General features: G+C 38.6%; 1 protein-coding gene across 2 annotated transcripts in view; it reads right to left on the reverse strand.

The window, feature by feature from the left end:
- Positions 1-17,562, reverse strand: part of tle2b (TLE family member 2, transcriptional corepressor b) — a 50,495-nt gene that overhangs the window by 1,568 nt on the left and 31,365 nt on the right. The window contains exons 5-19 of one of the 2 annotated variants that reach the window (XM_084417292.1): positions 14,010-14,072; positions 12,512-12,586; positions 11,000-11,177; positions 9,424-9,440; positions 7,312-7,446; positions 6,037-6,090; positions 3,984-4,142; positions 2,965-3,106; positions 2,720-2,889; positions 2,563-2,639; positions 1,765-2,014; positions 1,428-1,675; positions 1,199-1,346; positions 289-439; positions 79-155 (exon numbers count right to left, since the gene is read on the reverse strand). In XM_084417292.1, the coding sequence (XP_084273418.1) occupies positions 79-155; positions 289-439; positions 1,199-1,346; positions 1,428-1,675; positions 1,765-2,014; positions 2,563-2,639; positions 2,720-2,889; positions 2,965-3,106; positions 3,984-4,142; positions 6,037-6,090; positions 7,312-7,446; positions 9,424-9,440; positions 11,000-11,177; positions 12,512-12,586; positions 14,010-14,072 (1,944 nt within the window). The remainder of the gene's footprint in view (positions 1-78; positions 156-288; positions 440-1,198; positions 1,347-1,427; positions 1,676-1,764; positions 2,015-2,562; positions 2,640-2,719; positions 2,890-2,964; positions 3,107-3,983; positions 4,143-6,036; positions 6,091-7,311; positions 7,447-9,423; positions 9,441-10,999; positions 11,178-12,511; positions 12,587-14,009; positions 14,073-17,562) is intronic. The other variant, XM_084417291.1, reaches the window with a different exon arrangement.

The raw sequence follows: 17,562 nt of genomic DNA on the forward strand, positions 1-17,562 counted from the left end.
AGCATTTAAAGGTTTAGGACATTCAAAACATCTCCGTTTGCGTTCCAAGAAAGAAAGTCACATGGGTTTGGAACAAACCTGGAAAATACTGGCTCCATATGGCGTCCTCCATGCATTGAGCAGATTGTCCTTTCCTGTGCTTACAAACCACTTTCCTGAAAGAGAAACAAATCATGTCCTCTCCATCTTAGATTATGAAATAGCATTTATTTTAAATGGGGCATAAATAAAGGATCATATGATTGCAAGAGCAGTTTAGAAACCACAAGTTTATAGTGACTCTCGTACCACAGTAGGCGAACTTGAGTGAGAGAACGCAGCTTTCGTGAAGGTGCAGCTGGTATTTGTCTGGTTTGGAGACGTGCAGCACTTCCACATTACTGCTCTCCATCCCCACTGCAAGCCACTCGCCCGTAGGACAGTAACCCAGAGAAAAGATCTGCGTGCGCACATAAAAACACTTTAATAAAAACTGAATGAAAATCGACAGCAAGTAGTTCTAAAAACTGGAATATAAAGACACAGAATGTACTCTAATAATAAATGGTTCTGTCTAATTATGTATGATGCAACAGCTCAAGTCATTCATCACTCTGGCTGGTTGCTAGGTCACTGGTAGTTGGTTGCTAGGGTGTTGCTATGTGGTTTCTATGGTGTTTTAAGTGGTTACTTGGACAATGTTAGTTGACATTGTTAACTGGTTACTAGGGTGTTGCTATGTGGTTTTATAGGCTGTTCTAAGTGATTGCTAGGGTGTTGCTATGTGGTTTCTAGGGTGTTTTAAGTGGTTACTTAGACAATGTTAGTTGACATTGCTAACTGGTTGCTATGGCGTTGCTATGTGATTTTCAGGATGTTTTAAGTGGTTGCCAGGGCATTGCTAGGGTGTTGCTATGTGGTTTTAAAGGATGGTCTGAGGTGATTGTCAGGGGATTTTTAGGGTATTTCTATGGGGTTGCTAGGGTGTTCAGGCAGGGTGGTTACTGGGATATTGTAAGTTGACATTGCTAACTGGTTGCTATGGCGTTAGGGGATTGATAGGTTGCTAAGGTGTTTTGAGTGGTTGCTAGAACATTGCTAGCTGGTTGCTAGGGTGTTGCTGTGTGGTTGCTAGTGTGTTCTGAGTCAGAGGTTTCATGTTCTTTCAAAAATATATACCCAAAACTCCAATTCCTATGTTCCCACTGAGCTGCAGTACCTGTGAGGTGAAGTCATGCTGCTGCAGCTGTCGGCCCTCTCTCAGGTCCCAGCAGCGCACTGTGTTGTCCAGACCCCCCGTCCACAGTTTGGTCCCGTCGTTGGAAATATCTATACAGCTGGCTCCGTCTGTGTGGCCTTGGAACTGCCTGCGGAGGGCGACACAAGAACATCACATGACCTCAGGAAGAAGAACGGCGTCTATCTCACCAGCAGGAGTCTTTAGATACCTGACGAGCGTCTGGTTGTGCAGGTCCCAGACCACGATGTTTCCATCACTGCAGCAGGAGAAGCAGACCTTGTTGTCGGGACTGATGGCCAGAGCATAGCAGGCCGGAGCCGAGGACGTCAATTCGGCCTTGATCCGTGGAGTCGGTGTGGCCAAATCCCAGATGGACAGTGTGCTGGCTTCACCTCCAACTATCAAGGTCCGCCCATCTGGGAGAATCTTACACGATCGGATGTAGTTGTCTCGATTCTGATTGGACGAAAGGGTGGACATTATTTAGTCCAACTAGGATGGTAAATACCAACTAGAAGGAGAGTTTGACATGACGCAGATCTCACCAAACAGTCCAGTTGGGCCATCGGGCTCTTACTGCCCGGTTGGCTGATATCCCAGACTTTGACGCAGCCTTTCCCGCCGGTGTAGACGTGACGCGTGGAGGTGCTGATGGTGACCGCGCACACCACCTCTCCATGACTGAGGGTGTGGATCTGACGGGCGTGCCGCGGGATGCCAGGGCCGAGGAGGGCGTCAGGAGGGAAGGGCACCGGCTGCATTTGACCATCTGCGCTCACGTGGAACGAGTAAGCACTGTGGACATAAGTGGACATTAAAATGGTAGTTAACTCTAAAAATTAAAGATGTTTTTGTCCATACAACAAAAGTCAATAAGGTCCAAACTTGACCCCATTGACCTCCACTGTATGGACAAAAAATGGTATGTTCAAGTTGAGAGGTTAGTCAGATAGTGGAAAATGGTCATAAAACCTAAATTACGGCTGTTTTTGGTGCAATAAACCACAACTAACAATATAAGTGGACTTCAAGGAACAAAAATTAAAATAAGAATAGAAGCTGAATCAATCCGTAAGTACTTAAGTTTGACAACATAATTATGAGAATTTTGCATGTTTGTATGTATGTGTCATTCAGTGGGAGCAGCAATAATTTGCTGCCTTAAGGATGTTTGCCTGAATTCAAGTGTTTTCCTCGCTGTAGCTGACAGCGGGGGGCTCGAGAGGGGATTGTATTACAAGCACAGCAAACAAAAGCAGCACTATTTTGGACTAATACGCTGGTCATCGCTGTGCAACTCCATCCCAAAACAGAGGGAGGTAAAAGAAAGAGGAGAAACTCACGGCTTGCCACCGGTGGAGCCAGGCAGCGAGGAGGACAACCCTGAGGGCCTAAGATGTGAACGTGATTCATACGCTACCTGTAAAGGAAAAGTAATCAAGGTTAAAGTGCTTTTCGGTGGACTTTTGCCAACTGTACGAGCTTCAGAAACACAGTTACCATAGGGCTGCGTGTGTAGGCACTGGCTGCAGCACTGATTTGGGGCGAGAGGGTGAGTGAGCCTCCGAACCCGCCTGGGCTGGCCAGCTCTCCGTTAAGCCCAGCGTGGGACACCACCCCGAAGTGAGCCGGGTAAGAACCAGGCGTCATAGTCAAGGGACTCCGTAGAGCTACAGAACACACAATTAAACAAATTATTTTCATTGAATTGTGTTTGCGACAAACGCAAACAGACAACGTCTTACCCAGAGGGTCTGCCGAGGACGCAGCTTTGTTGACCAGGCGTAAACAGGAAGTGCTGGGCCCGGGTGGACCCGGGGTGAGAGGGTCATGGTGAGAGGGAGAGGAATTGCCTGATTTAGAGGAGGGCGACTGAGATTTTTCTGTCTGCCAACAGAACCAAGAGACAGATGCTATTATTTGTCATACTGACCCCATAGTAGGGGTGTAACAATATATCATGTCACAATATATCGCAATACAAAAATGCAACAATATGTATCATGCATAGTGACAATCTGTATTGTGTGTAGTTCACCCAAAATAAAAATTACTATGCTTGAAAAAATTACAGAGTTTACAGAGTTTTAGTGTCAGTACTACATTAAACTAATATAAATTATGTTGAATGTAATGTATGATAATGCAATGGGGGAATATTTGTGTGTCTTATGTTCCCAGTAAAAAGTGGCCTTTATTATTATAAATATATCTAGTCAGTGAAAGAGTGCAAGCATTCGTCTAAAATAAACCAGTATTTTCAGCTTCAGAATCATGAATATTTTTATTCTGGTGTCACTATTGTCCCATGCATTGGGATACCAGCACCAAGTCCAAGCCTATTCATTTACACCCACAATGTAATATCAAATTTAGCATTTTGATGGAGTATCGCAATAATATCGTATCGTGAGTTTAGTATTGTGATATGTATCGAATCGTGACATGAGGGTATTGTTACACCCCTACCCCATAGTAACACTGATATGGAATTTATTATATTAAAAATAGCTATAAATAACTATAAATAAATAAGTAAATATATTTAAAAAAAATGTACAAAAATTCTAGAACATATATTTATCAGTAACTACAAACATTTTTTCTTTTCCCAAACTAGCTGTACCCTATAGCTTTAGGCCAAATCTGCAAATCTAGTTTTTACAATAATTATGAAGTAGAAGTACAAAGTAAAACAGTTCATATAATATTTAGTATGAGTGTAAACGCTGGCATATTAGGTATCTAAGAAAAGCGTTCGTACTTGTGAGGTGTCCTTGTTTTTGCCAGGGGGTGGGCTGTGTGGTGGGGAGGCCGGTGGGGGACTTGGGGATCCTGGGAGCTCTTTCCTCAGGTTTGGGGCTCGGTCCAATCCATTCCCATGAGGAGACAGAAGGCCACTGCCTATGGGAGAGGAAGCCTCCTGGAAACAGTGAAGGAGTTAAGGAGAGTCAAGAGCCTGAGTGCATTATGCTTTAGTTTGGATATGAGAATGTTCCTTTTACGTTCTAGATGTCGAGGCATGAGTTAATAGGGTTTGTTCAAAATAACATGGATGCTTGCCTTCATTAAACTTTGTTAACCTGGAGTTCAACAAATCAAGGTCTCATCCATTCACTCAAATGTGTTTACTCAACTGTAAATGACAAACAGTGCTGAGAGGTCCTAGTTTAATCCTTGGTGTGGGATATTGCAGGAATTCGGATCATGTTTTTTAAACGTGTTAATTATGCAGCGGGGTCACTTAATGATTATAAAAGCATAGCGCCGACTCCAGCCGCTCCGCAGCTGAAAACAATCCTGATTCGCCTGTGCGATATTATCAGCAATTACTGAATGAATGCGGTTTAATAAATATGAATGATGTTCAATATTTATCCAGTAATTGAGAAACAGAGCTGTAATGTTTTACCTTGAAATGGATGATAATTGCATAGAAATAACAATAAAGAATGAGTTTTTCAGGATGAATTGCATTTGTTTGTGCTGCTCTACAATCAAATACAAATACACATCATTAAGATTAAAATCAGTGAAAGACTAGGGTGTTTTTCAGTGGTTGCTGTGTGGTCTGGCGCAAACCTTCATGATGTTATAGTCTCCAGCAATTGGCTTGGTTTGATATTCACAGGCAGAGAAAGTTATTACATTTTGATTAATGTTTATAAAGTCTTACTTTTTATTGGGCAACAATATACTGAATGAATGAACCGATGAATTGTGCAAAATAAGACCAGGAGCATGATTTAAGAAAGTAAATCGGGTAAATTTTGTCTGAAGAAAACACAAATCAAAACAAAACAAAACAAAACAAAACAAATTATGTGTTGAATTGACAGCCTTAGTTTAAATTCTTTTTTGTATTTTATCACCGTGAAATTTTTATTTTGTTTTAAATGAAAATTTTATTTGAATGATTTTTATTTATTTTTTGGTTTGCTTTGTTGTTTTGTTTTGATTTGGTTAGGTTTGATTTTTGTTTTGGTTAGATTTTTGTTTAACAAAACCAAACAAAAATCAAACCAAACCAAATTAAAAGGCCAAACAAAAAACAACAACAACAACAATAAAAAACAAACAAACAAAACAACAAAGCAAACCAGAAAACAAAACAAAAAAATAAAATCAATAAAATAAAAATGTTAATTTAAAACAAAATAAAATTTCTTTGTGATAAAAAATACAAAATCATGTGAACTAGGAAAAATTGTTGCGCTCTAAATTGACAAGAAATCATTTTGCTTCAGGTGCACAGAGCCAAGGGAATACTTGAAAACGAATAAAAAGGTATCTGGCCGCACACTGAATCCAGTACAAGCTGAAGTCATCTAGCAAAACATTTTTTATTTTATGAGTCGCATTGTGCAGCAACCTTTTTGCTCCTGATAAAATACTTTCTTTTTTTTTTTTTACAAAGGCTGTCAATTTAACACATTAATTTAGTTTATTATATAAAAGAAATGAAAAATGCATTTATTCATGCCGATCAGATCTGTATGTAAATTCCGCAATTATGAATTTTCCTACCATCCGAGTTAAAAGCATCACAATCATAAGACAATATGAACCATAATTGTAATATATGGCAATAAACAATAATATCGACTAAACCTACTTTTTGTAACGTCTATTAAATCTTGTTTACCGCAATAATGGCCTCATCTTTTTTTGGCGGCAAATTTTGATATATGCAAATCATTTTATTAATTAATCAGCATATCATCTAATTAATTTAATTAAGATGTTAAATTGATTGACAGAACTACTGTAAGTCCAGACTTTCACTGACGTTAATTTAGCAGTGCGTGTGAACTGACCTCATTTGAGACATCTACCACAAGATTGTCCTCGCTCTTGTCTCCATCACTGTCCTAAAAGCAAACAGGCAGGAGAAGGACGGTGTTAGGCGACACACACACAGGCACAAAAATATATAACCCTATGGGATATTTATCAGGTACATGTACAATATTGCACTGTCCTTTTTCTGCTCTTTCCGCGCCCCTCCCTTTGTGTTTAATTTCACCAATCACAGTAGGGGAGACTCTCCCACCACCTTGTCCATCGCTCTCACACAGCTCACACTCATCTCACTCTCCTCTTTCGCCCATCTCTGGGAATCAGGGATTGACAACGCACTTAGTTACCATGGCAACAGGGCTTTGATGTGATCATGGCCTGATGTTACTATTACCATCACCCTATAGTGACATCATCCCCCTAATTACACCCGCCCGGATGGTCACATCCTACATGTATGCATTCGGTAAATGCAATGTTGAGCATAATGACCTATATTACAAAAATTATAGAGTAAAAAAGATTTTACCTATACATTAGGCATACGTTTTTATTATAATATACTATTATATTATATAATTGTGTATTTTTCATATTAAAATATAGTTGTAAAATTCTATTTTAAATATTTTTTTATTATATTTATTAATTATAATATTCATATTATATAATATACATATTACATTTAAATTATTTATAATGAATTAAATACTTTTATTTATACAATTTTAAACATTATTTTCCATAAAACCATATCAAGCAAGCTTGTACTGAACCCAGAACATTGTCCAGTAGCACAAGCGTCCAGTAAACACAATAGAAGCTGCAATGAAATAAAATGTCAATAAAAATTCACAAAATTCAATCATGTTCTATATTAGAAATTTGACAATAACGCAGATGTTGTGCTCATAACTATCCAGAACATATTTTTACAGTCAGGGACTGAAACAATTATGAAGCTGAATTTCATTTAAGAATAAAATTTTATTTCACTGGATTCTCTCTCTCTCTCTCTCTCTCTCTCTATATATATATATATATAAAATATAATGTATATAGACAGATATATAGACAGACAGATAGATAGATAGATAGACAGATAGATAGATAGATAGATAGATAGATAGATAGATAGATAGATAGATAGATAGATAGATAGATAGATAGATAGATAGATAGATAGATAGATAGATAGACAGATAGATATTTAAACTAGGACTGTCACTGTAACACACTCATTTAGTTAATTGGGGGAAAGACAAGAATGATGTCATCATCATGTGACATACGTAGTGAGACGGGATGACGTCTTTGTCATCACACCGTCTGCGTTTGGCATCGCTGCTGGCCTGTGAGGGATACACCCCTGACGGACCCTGCCGATCCTCTGCTGCCTGACTGTCAGTCGACGACACTGATTTACTCTATAGACACAGAAAACACAGCATAAACACACACATGGTCTCATTCTCAACTAAATGCTAAACTTTTGGAGGTCAATAACAACAAATGTCACTGTTTCTCGAGTGTCTCTTAACCAAACGTCATGTCAAACCTGCATCATATTTGACTTGAGAACTGCCGTGGAAGGGATTTTAAAGGTAAATTTTGGTATTTGGCCACAAAGAAAGGCCATTGTATGGAAAAGATGTGATTAAATGATGACAGTTGAATTATCCCAAAACATTTAGTCTCCATCCAGTGTCAACTATCCCGTCTCTCAACTTTTATCATTATGGGGAGTAAAGCAAAACCGGTCTCAGATCAGTGACTTCAAACAACTTCGTCTTCTGCAACGGTGCAGTTTTATGAGCCAAACAGGAAGTGCATTGGACTGTGATGAGAAAAAGTGCACAAAGAAGCCCAGTTCTCTCAAACAAACCTGTTTTCTACTAAATCTCTCTCTCTTTTCACTCCCCCTCACTTAGACCTTTCCTTGACTCCCTCATTTTCTTCCTTTATAGTCAGCAACAAGAAATCATCTCAAAGAATTTGACTGTTATGAATCATTCTCCTCGGAGTTCTCAACATTTTTTTCCCAAATCAAACTCTTAAAGGGACAGTGCACCCAAAATCATTATTTACTCGCCTTCATGTCATTCCAAACATGTTTGCTGTTTTTATTTCTTGGAACACACACAAAAAAAACTATTTGGAAGTACCTTAAAACATCTATTTTCCATAAAATACCATAAAAGTAGTTTAAATGACTCGCACGCTATATTAAAAGTCACCAGATGCCAGACTTAAAGGGATACTCCACTTTTTTTGGAAATAGGCTCATTTTACAACTCCCCCAGAGTTAAACAGTTGAGTTTTACCGTTTTCGAATCCATTCAGCCGAACTCCGGGTCTGGGCATAGATCATTGAATCGGACAAGACCATTAGCATCTGTCTCAAAAAAATGACCAAAGAGTTTTGCGATTTTCTAGGCTGATATGGCTAGGAACTATACTATTTTAATTATTATGCAGGAATCAGCCTAGAAAATCGCAACTTTATATTTTTCGTCAGTCTTAGTACACGATGTAACTACAGAAGAGTCAATTTTTAAATAGGAAAAATATCGAAACTCTTTGGTCATTTTTTTGAGACAGATGCTAATGGTCTTGTCCGATTCAATGATCTATGCTAAGCTATGCTAAAAGTGGTACCGCCAGACCCGGAGATCGGCTGAATGGATTCGAAAACGGTAAAACTCAACTGTTTAACTCTGGGGGGGTTGTAAAATGAGCCTATTTCCAAAAAAAGTGGAGTATCCCTTTAAACTTAAGCCATTATTCACTGAAAAGTTTGCCCTCTGCAGCTCATACAAGTCGATTTACAATATCGATTTGGAAGGACATGAGGGTGAGTAAATGATGACCTTGCAGTCATTTTGGGGGGGAACAATCCCTTTAAAGGAAAATCAAAACTTTTAAAGGGACAGTACACCCAAATATTCAATGCTGTGATTTTTGTACTTGGAACAAAAAAATAAAAAATTTCACTATATTCCAAGTCTCCTGAAGACATTTTTTCATAGCTTTTAAATAATTTTTCACTGAAAATGTTTACCTCCGCAGCTCATAGAAATCACAAGAGTTTGGAACGGCATGATGGTAAGAGAACCAGCAAGCAAGTTACATTTTGGGGTGGACTGTTCCTTTAAGGCTAACTGTAATGCAACCAAATGACAGAGAACTATGGGTTGTTATATTAAAAGTACAGAATGAACGCTTTTCCTTAGTGCTAATGGCAGTGGGCAGGAACTGTGCTTAAAGCGTCTTAGTTTAGAGTTTGCCGGTCGGATTTCGTAATGCGTACTTCTCTTTAAAAGACTCTGTATTTGGAATCATTTATCAAAGTCAGTGGGGTGGAGACACATATATACAAACAAACACTCAAGTTTGATACTCACCCTGCTGGGCGCACCCTCTGGGAGCGGAGGAGAGAGAGAGACAGAAAGAGAAGGAGGGGTTGGGGATTGACGTCAGTCTAGATAATAATAACAACAATTCCATTGCAAGCCAAGGTCATGCTGAAAAATCCAGTAAGGGTGCAATAAAAATACATCCATTGTATTGAGCTCCCTGAACAAGTCGCCCCTCTGGCCTTCAGTCTATCAGAGCTTTAAGGCTTCTCAGAAGTATATCAAATCTACTGTAGCAGCTCCTTCTCGCTAGTCTTCCGCTTTGTTTTTCTTGGGCCATCTTTCTCTCTTTCGCTCTCTTGAAATGATCACTTTAATGTCGGAAGACTCATAAGTGCACATGGACGGTGCCGTAATGAAAGTTTATCAACAAACTAGTTGGGGGTGTGTCAACAAATAAATCACACCAATTAATTGGTATTGGTCACAAAAATTGAACACTGCATGCATTTTGTGCACTGTTGATGAAGAATCGCAACATGACAATGATAAAATACACAGATAAAGATCCATACCTAATGCTCACAAATTAGGTTTCATTTTATTAAGTCAGCTCAAAAAAAGCTTTGTCTTTTTTAAAAAGTAGAAAAGAGAGAAACTGCCCAATGCATTTATATTAATAATAAATTAATTTATATTTATTCATATTAATTTATGCCTTCCAGATTAAATGCGTTCACCCAAAAATGAAAATTAGCCCATGATTCACTCACCCTCAAGCCATCCTAGGTGTATATGACATTCTTCTTTCAGACGAATACAATCGGAGTTATATTAAAAAATGTCCAGGCTCTTCCGAGCTTTATAATGGCAGTGAATAGCCGTTTGTGTTTTAAAGTCCACAAAAGTGCATCTATCCATCATAAAAGTGCTCCACACGGCTCCGGGGGGTTAATAAAGGCCTTCTGAAGCATAGTGATGCGTTTGTGTAAGAAAAATATACATATTTATTACACGGCTCTGTGGAATACTTGATTCTGATTGGTCAATAGCGCCATCCAGCGGTAAGTTATTCCCAGATAACAACCGCTCAAAACAGATAACGCAGGCTGAAGTCAGCAGTGCTATACGCCTGCTAGGAATGGTTTTAAATATGGGTATTTTTCTTACACAAACGCATTACTTCACTTCAGAAGGCCTGTATTAACCCCCCGGAGCCGTGTGGTGCACTTTTATCAAGGATGGATGCACTTTGATGGACTTCAAAACAGATACCGCGATTCACTCCCATTATGAAGCTCGGAAGCGTCAGGGTGTTTATTAATATAACTCCGATTGTATTCGTCTGAAAGAAGAATTCGTCTTATACACCTAGGACGACTTGAGGATGCGTAAATCATGGGCTAATTAACATTTTTGGGTGAACTATCCCTTTAATAAATGTATTTTAAACATTTTTTTTTATTTTATATATTTATTTAAAATTAAATATATTCTCTATTGTAAATTAAATGTAAATATTTATCTATTTTTATTTATACAATTAATTCTTTAATTTAAAGTCATTTAATAACCCCATGCACCTGTGAGATTAAAGAGTAAGACAGGTCAGACAGACACTCACCTCGCAGGTGCTCGGGGTCCAGGTGGTTGCGGTCGTCCTTGTTGGCCAGGTGAGCGGAGACTCCCAGGGCCCCGGTGAGGGCCAGCAGACCCGAGGTGCCGCTCAGAGACAGACCTGAAGGGTGAGGAGTGAGAGGGATACCTGGAGTGTGGTGAGACAGGTGCTGGAGCTGCTGCTGCTGAGAGACAGACACACAAACAGAGAGACGGAGAGAAAGACAACAGTCAGGCGAACATACACAAAAAGATACATCACATGGAGATAAACTGAGATGGATGGATGGACAGATATAGAATCAGACAGACAGACAAAGAGATCAAATATTCTATCTATCTATCTATCTATCTATCTATTGTTCTATCTATCTATCTATCTATCTATCTATCTATCTATCTATCTATCTATCTATATATATCCATCCATCCATCCATCCAATCTATCTATCTATCTATCGTTCTATCATCGTCTATCTATCTATCTATCTATCTATCTATCTATCTATCTATCTATCTCTCTCTCTATCTATTTATCTATCTATCGTTAGATCATCGTCTATCTATCTATCTATCTATCTATCTATCTATCTATCTATCTATCTATCTATCTATCTATCGTTAGATCATCGTCTATCTATCTATCTATATATATCCATCCATCCATCCAATCTATCTATCTATCGTTCTATCATCGTCTATCTATCTATCTATCTATCTATCTCTCTATCTATTTATCTATCTATCGTTAGATCATCGTCTATCTATCTATCTATCTATCTCTCTCTCTATCTATTTATCTATCTCTCTCTCTATCTATTTATCTATCTATCGTTAGATCATCGTCTATCTATCTATCTATCTATCTATCTATCTATCTATCTATCTATCTATCTATCTATCTATCTATCTATCTATCGTTAGATCATCGTCTATCTATCTATCTATATATATCCATCCATCCATCCAATCTATCTATCTATCGTTCTATCATCGTCTATCTATCTATCTATCTATCTATCTATCTATCTATCTATCTATCTATCTATCTATCTATCTATCTATCTATTTATCTATCTATCGTTAGATCATCGTCTATCTATCTATCTATCTATCTATCTCTCTCTCTATCTATTTATCTATCTATCGTTAGATCATCGTCTATCTATCTATCTATCTATCTATCTATCGTTAGATCATCGTCTATCTATCTATCTATATATATCCATCCATCCATCCAATCTATCTATCTATCGTTCTATCATCGTCTATCTATCTATCTATCTATCTATCTATCTATCTATCTATCTCTCTCTCTATCTATTTATCTATCTATCGTTAGATCATCGTCTATCTATCTATCTATCTATCTATCTATCTATCTATCTATCTATCTATCTATCTATCTATCTATCCATCTATCAATCAATCAATCTATAATCTATCTATCTATCGTTCTATCATCGTCTATCTATCTATCCATCCATCCATGAAGTCAGAAAGGTCAGAGGTCACTCACCCCTATGATGGCGTTGAGTTCTGCCATGGTGACCTGTTTGGCACGTTCCACTGCCTGAACGACCTGCTGTTGATGCTGACACACACACACACACACACACACACACACACACACACACACACACACACACACACAGATCAATGGTAAGAAACAGACACAAAATACACATTTGTAGACACACAAACTCAAACACACTAAAAAAAAAGTGAATTTAAGTAAACATCTCACAGCTAAACTATTTATCCTCACACACTCTCTCTCTACATCCCTCTGTCTGTCACACACGCACACACACACAGTCAAGTATTGACAGACATATCACTCTGTCCTTCCCCGTCAGCAGACACTAACTCAAGCTAATGCTAAAGGTGACCTCCTGATCAATACAGGTCCGCCTGATCTTTTATTGCTCATCTGCCCAAATAAATCTGCTCATTTGAAATAAAGATCCGTTCCAGGCGTTACATTCTGAACACAGGTATCCTCACATGAAAGGGAGCTATATACATTATATTAAAGGTCATATTCACAAACAGACTATATGAATAATGATCGGTAAACAGATATGTTATTTACAGAAGTCTTACGTAAACTACAATAATTGAAGCATCTGATTGGTTGAGATATCAGCTGTGTGCAGGTGATGTCACTGAAATTGTCCAGAAGGATTTAATAATTTAATAGACAAATCCTCTTGATGAATCTAAATCTTTGATAAGTTTTGAGAGAAATCAATCCTCTCTCATTTTCCAGTACAGTTTTGAACTCTAAAGGAGAGTTGCTTTAATTGCATAGTGTGCATTCATACAACCCACCGTGGACTTGAGAGGACTGCAGCTCCAAAGCTTTGAAGATAATAATGGACCTATGGCTCCACGACAACGGAACTGGAGCTTTGAGTATGATGGGACACAAAACAAACCATTCCAGCCTTAGCCATTCGCAACAAAGCACAGCTAGAAAAGCAACAGCCGAATCTCAAGAGCTTCTCCTTCTACCCTTCATACGAACTGAAAGAAACAAGCAACATGTGACTGAACGGCGGTCCCCGAGAACTCTTCGATTTTTGCACGAATGACTAGAATTTGATGTTTTGGCTCATTAATGCGAAGCGAGTCATTTGTTTGACTTCCGGTTCAACCAATAGCATGGGTTTGGAACGGGACTGCCTGCTGGTATCACTAGAAGTAGAGCTGCTAATAAAGCAAACAGAGATGCTGGACTCGAGCTGAATTTGCAAACTGAGCTCATCAAACCATCACAGATGACTCTCGGTAACCGGACACGGCAGGAGTTTGCTGCTTCGTTAAAAAACGCAGGATATCAGCAATCCTTGTTTGGTTGGAGATGTGAGACGGGGTCGTTAAAATCTAGAAGCTGTCTGCTGTACTGAGGGTGAATCAGTCTGACGGGGAGAGAACGTGTGTGTGTATGTGTGTGTGTGCCTCTGGGAGAAGACCCCAGAACCCTGATGAGTTGTCAATCACTGTCAGCGTACCTCCTGAGAGAGGAAAGGGATGATTTGAGCACAGATAGCACTGAGTCGCTTCACGATCTCCGCCTGCAAGAGAACACACACATACACACGCTCGATTAGGAGAGAAAACAATGACAGTGATAAACCTGTACTACTGCACTGGGCTCTCAATTCCCAAGCACACAAATGGCTTCAGCTTAGATTATATTCATGACAATGATGTCTCAGCAACAACAGATACACAAGACAGAGAAAGAGAGTGACAGATAATAATGTAGTGAAGGCAATTTAGCACCGCTGTGATGGAGGATGTAGGTTAATTGTAATTTTGTGGACATGAATGATAAAAAAATACTCCAAACGAGCCATCAACCCAGAACACTGTAGAAATTAGTTTAAAACCACTCATAGTAACCACCAAGAAAACAATAGTAACTAGAACTACATGATTAATCGTTAAAAAAATTGCAATCTCGATTCAAACACCCACGCGATCTCGTTCCTAAACGACAACGATTCGCCTATGTCTATTAAACCTTTGGCAAAATCACACCGGAACATTGAAATCTGTGTGTGTGCTGGCACTGATCCAAAGAGAGCAGCTGTCATGTATAGGTATGAAATAGATTCACAAACAGTCTTTTCAACCACAAAGAATCATTATTTCCGTGTTACAATAATTTAGATTATATCACAGAAGTATTGGTATTAACGTTTATAGTTCGGATATAAACACTGATGTCTACAGTAGCGATCAAAATAGAGCAAATCACCTTTTGAAAGTAACTTAGCGCTTAAAATATAAATTGTAGCAATTACATCGTTGCACCAGTAGGTGGCGACAAGTGACTTACTTTTTTTTATTTGTCATTGAATCATTCATTCAAGAGATTCATTCAAAAAGGCTGATTCATCCTGAAATCTTTTTGAGAGTCATTGAATCATTCATTCAAGAGATATGTTAAAAAAATAAATAAAAAAAACGTTAATTCATCCATTAATGAAACAAGTGAAGTATTTATGAGTGAGTCATTGAATCATTCATTCAAACCGATTTAAAAAAAAAAATTCAGATTAATTAAACATTTTAAATAGACTGAAGCAATTAACACTTTGTCAGAACCTCTAGTAAATTACGTTATTTTTTTTAGTTGTCAGAATTCAGAATCGTGATTCTCAATTTATCCAGTCATGCATCTCTACTAGCAATGAGTTAAAAAACCCTCATAAAACCTTAGCAACTACCCAGAACACCCTAGCAACCAGCAAAACACTCTAGAAACACCTTATCAACTGAATAGCAACGTGCTATAACCACACAGAACACCTTAGCAATGCATTAAAAACCATTCATAACCTAGCAAACACATCTAGTAACTACAGCAATCCCCAAGAACACCATAAAAACACATAACATCCAAACTACGACCAGAAAACACTAACAACCCACTTACACTTTAGAAACACTATCAACTGCATAGAAATACTTTAAAGGGGTCATATAATGGTACATGCACTTTTACAAGTTGATTGTACTGAAATGTGTGTTGGCAGTGCCTGTACACAACCATCATATAATGATAAAAATCCATCCAGTGGGTTTTTTTAATCTTCTTATATGTTTTCCAATCTCTCAAATCAAGCCGTTCGATTTTGTGACGTCACAAAATCGACGCCCCTCCCACGATTGTTGATTGACAGCAGCGTTTCAACACAGACCCGCCCTTGCTCGTGAGCGAGCTGTCAATCATAATTGCGGTCATTGTTGATACGCTGGAGCACTGTCTATGAGGAGAATGCCATCTAAGCGATTGTGGTGTTCTGTTCTTGGGTGTAATAAGGAACACAGCAGTCATTTTGATGTTCCTAAATCCGAACCGATGAAGATGCAGTGGCTGAGTTTTGTTTTCGAAGGGAATATTCCCCACGATCAAAGTCAATGCTTTCATGTTTGCGTGAATCATTTCACACACCAGACTGCTTTACAAACGAGGGTCAGAATAAAGCTGGTTTTGCTAAGAAGCTACTCCTGAAAAAAGGATCGGTACCAACTATTCGTGTTCCTGCTGCACCTCCAGAATAACTGAAGTGAGTGTAACGTTTTATTAACCTTTACATTAATCTTTATATTAATCTTTGCAAATCGCTTGCTGCACGCTTCACGATGAATGTTTACACTCAGGGTACATTGCGGCATGTTTTCTATGTACGACGTTCTCAATATAATTCATAATCCCACGTTTATAATGAACAACGCGTTATGGTTATTGTGTTATTGTGTTACAAGCGGTGTATGCACAGAACAGAGGGGCGGGGTGAGCAAAGCTCATTATCATTTAAAGACACATGCACTTAAACGGCGTGCTGAAAACAGCTGTTTTTGACCAGGTAAAATTTGTTTTCTTACAATACTAATGAGAATTTTTAATTAAAGTATATTACAAACTTTTAATTTAGACCCTAAAGAATCATATTAGCTTGTACAAAAATGGCATTATATGACCCCTTTAATAACTACAAATCCTATAAACCCTACAGCTATGCCCTAACAACCACCCAAGCAACATCTTAGTAACCACCCAGAACACCCTAGCAATGTGCTAAAAACATTTAAAACATCATAGAGACCATCCAGAGGACCCTAACAACACCCTGGCAACTGCAGAAAATACCCAAGCAATGCACTTATAGCAATGCACTTATATCTAGGCCATTCATAACATTCTAAAAACTACCCAAAACACCCTAGCAACCCCCTAACAATCCCACATAACATCCTAGCAACCACTCAGAACACCTTAGGAACCACATAGCAACACCTTAGAATTAAGGCGGTGAATTTGTGAGTGACACTTACATTTTCTACCAAAAATGTCTAGTTTGTGTGTGTGCTGAGTTCATATTCAATTAAGAGAGAGAGAGAGAGAGAGAGAGAGAGAGAGAGAGAGAGAGAGAGATGCACTTCAGGGCTGAATAGCTTGAATAGTCTCAATCTCCCTGCAACAGAGCACTCAAACACACACACGTTTAATTATAGTCTCACTAAGAACAACAACAGACAGGCGGACAAGTGTTTCACACACGCTGCAACACAAGAACAGTTAATTACTTTCTTTCACACACACGTTCCTTTCAACACATTTTACAGGGTGCCCAGTCACCATCCAGCACCTATTATCTTCTTTTTACTGTTTTTCCAGTCTTTTCTGTCCTGTGATAAGGCTCTCTGATTCTCTCTGATCACACACACACACACACACACACACACACACACACACACACACTAATGGAGGAGTATTTGCAGTGATGGAGGCACAGAAACACAGCAGACCTCTAAGTGTACTCTAATACCTACATGAGGAGCGAGGCAAACCTGTTTTGGAGCTATTTTAATCTGCACACAGTATTATTAAAGGCAGTATGAAACAGAAGTCGCGAGAGGGTATACGCATGATGTCACCATTGGCCACTGGAGTGATTTGACAAGAAATCTGAGATATTTTTTACAGACTGCCGAAAGCTGAACAGAGAAGCAAATTTATCGCTGCTCCTGGCAGCGAAAGATGGATTTGCA

Source organism: Rutilus rutilus (genome assembly GCF_951802725.1).
Source record: "Rutilus rutilus genome assembly, chromosome: 8".
NCBI lineage: Eukaryota > Metazoa > Chordata > Actinopteri > Cypriniformes > Leuciscidae > Rutilus > Rutilus rutilus.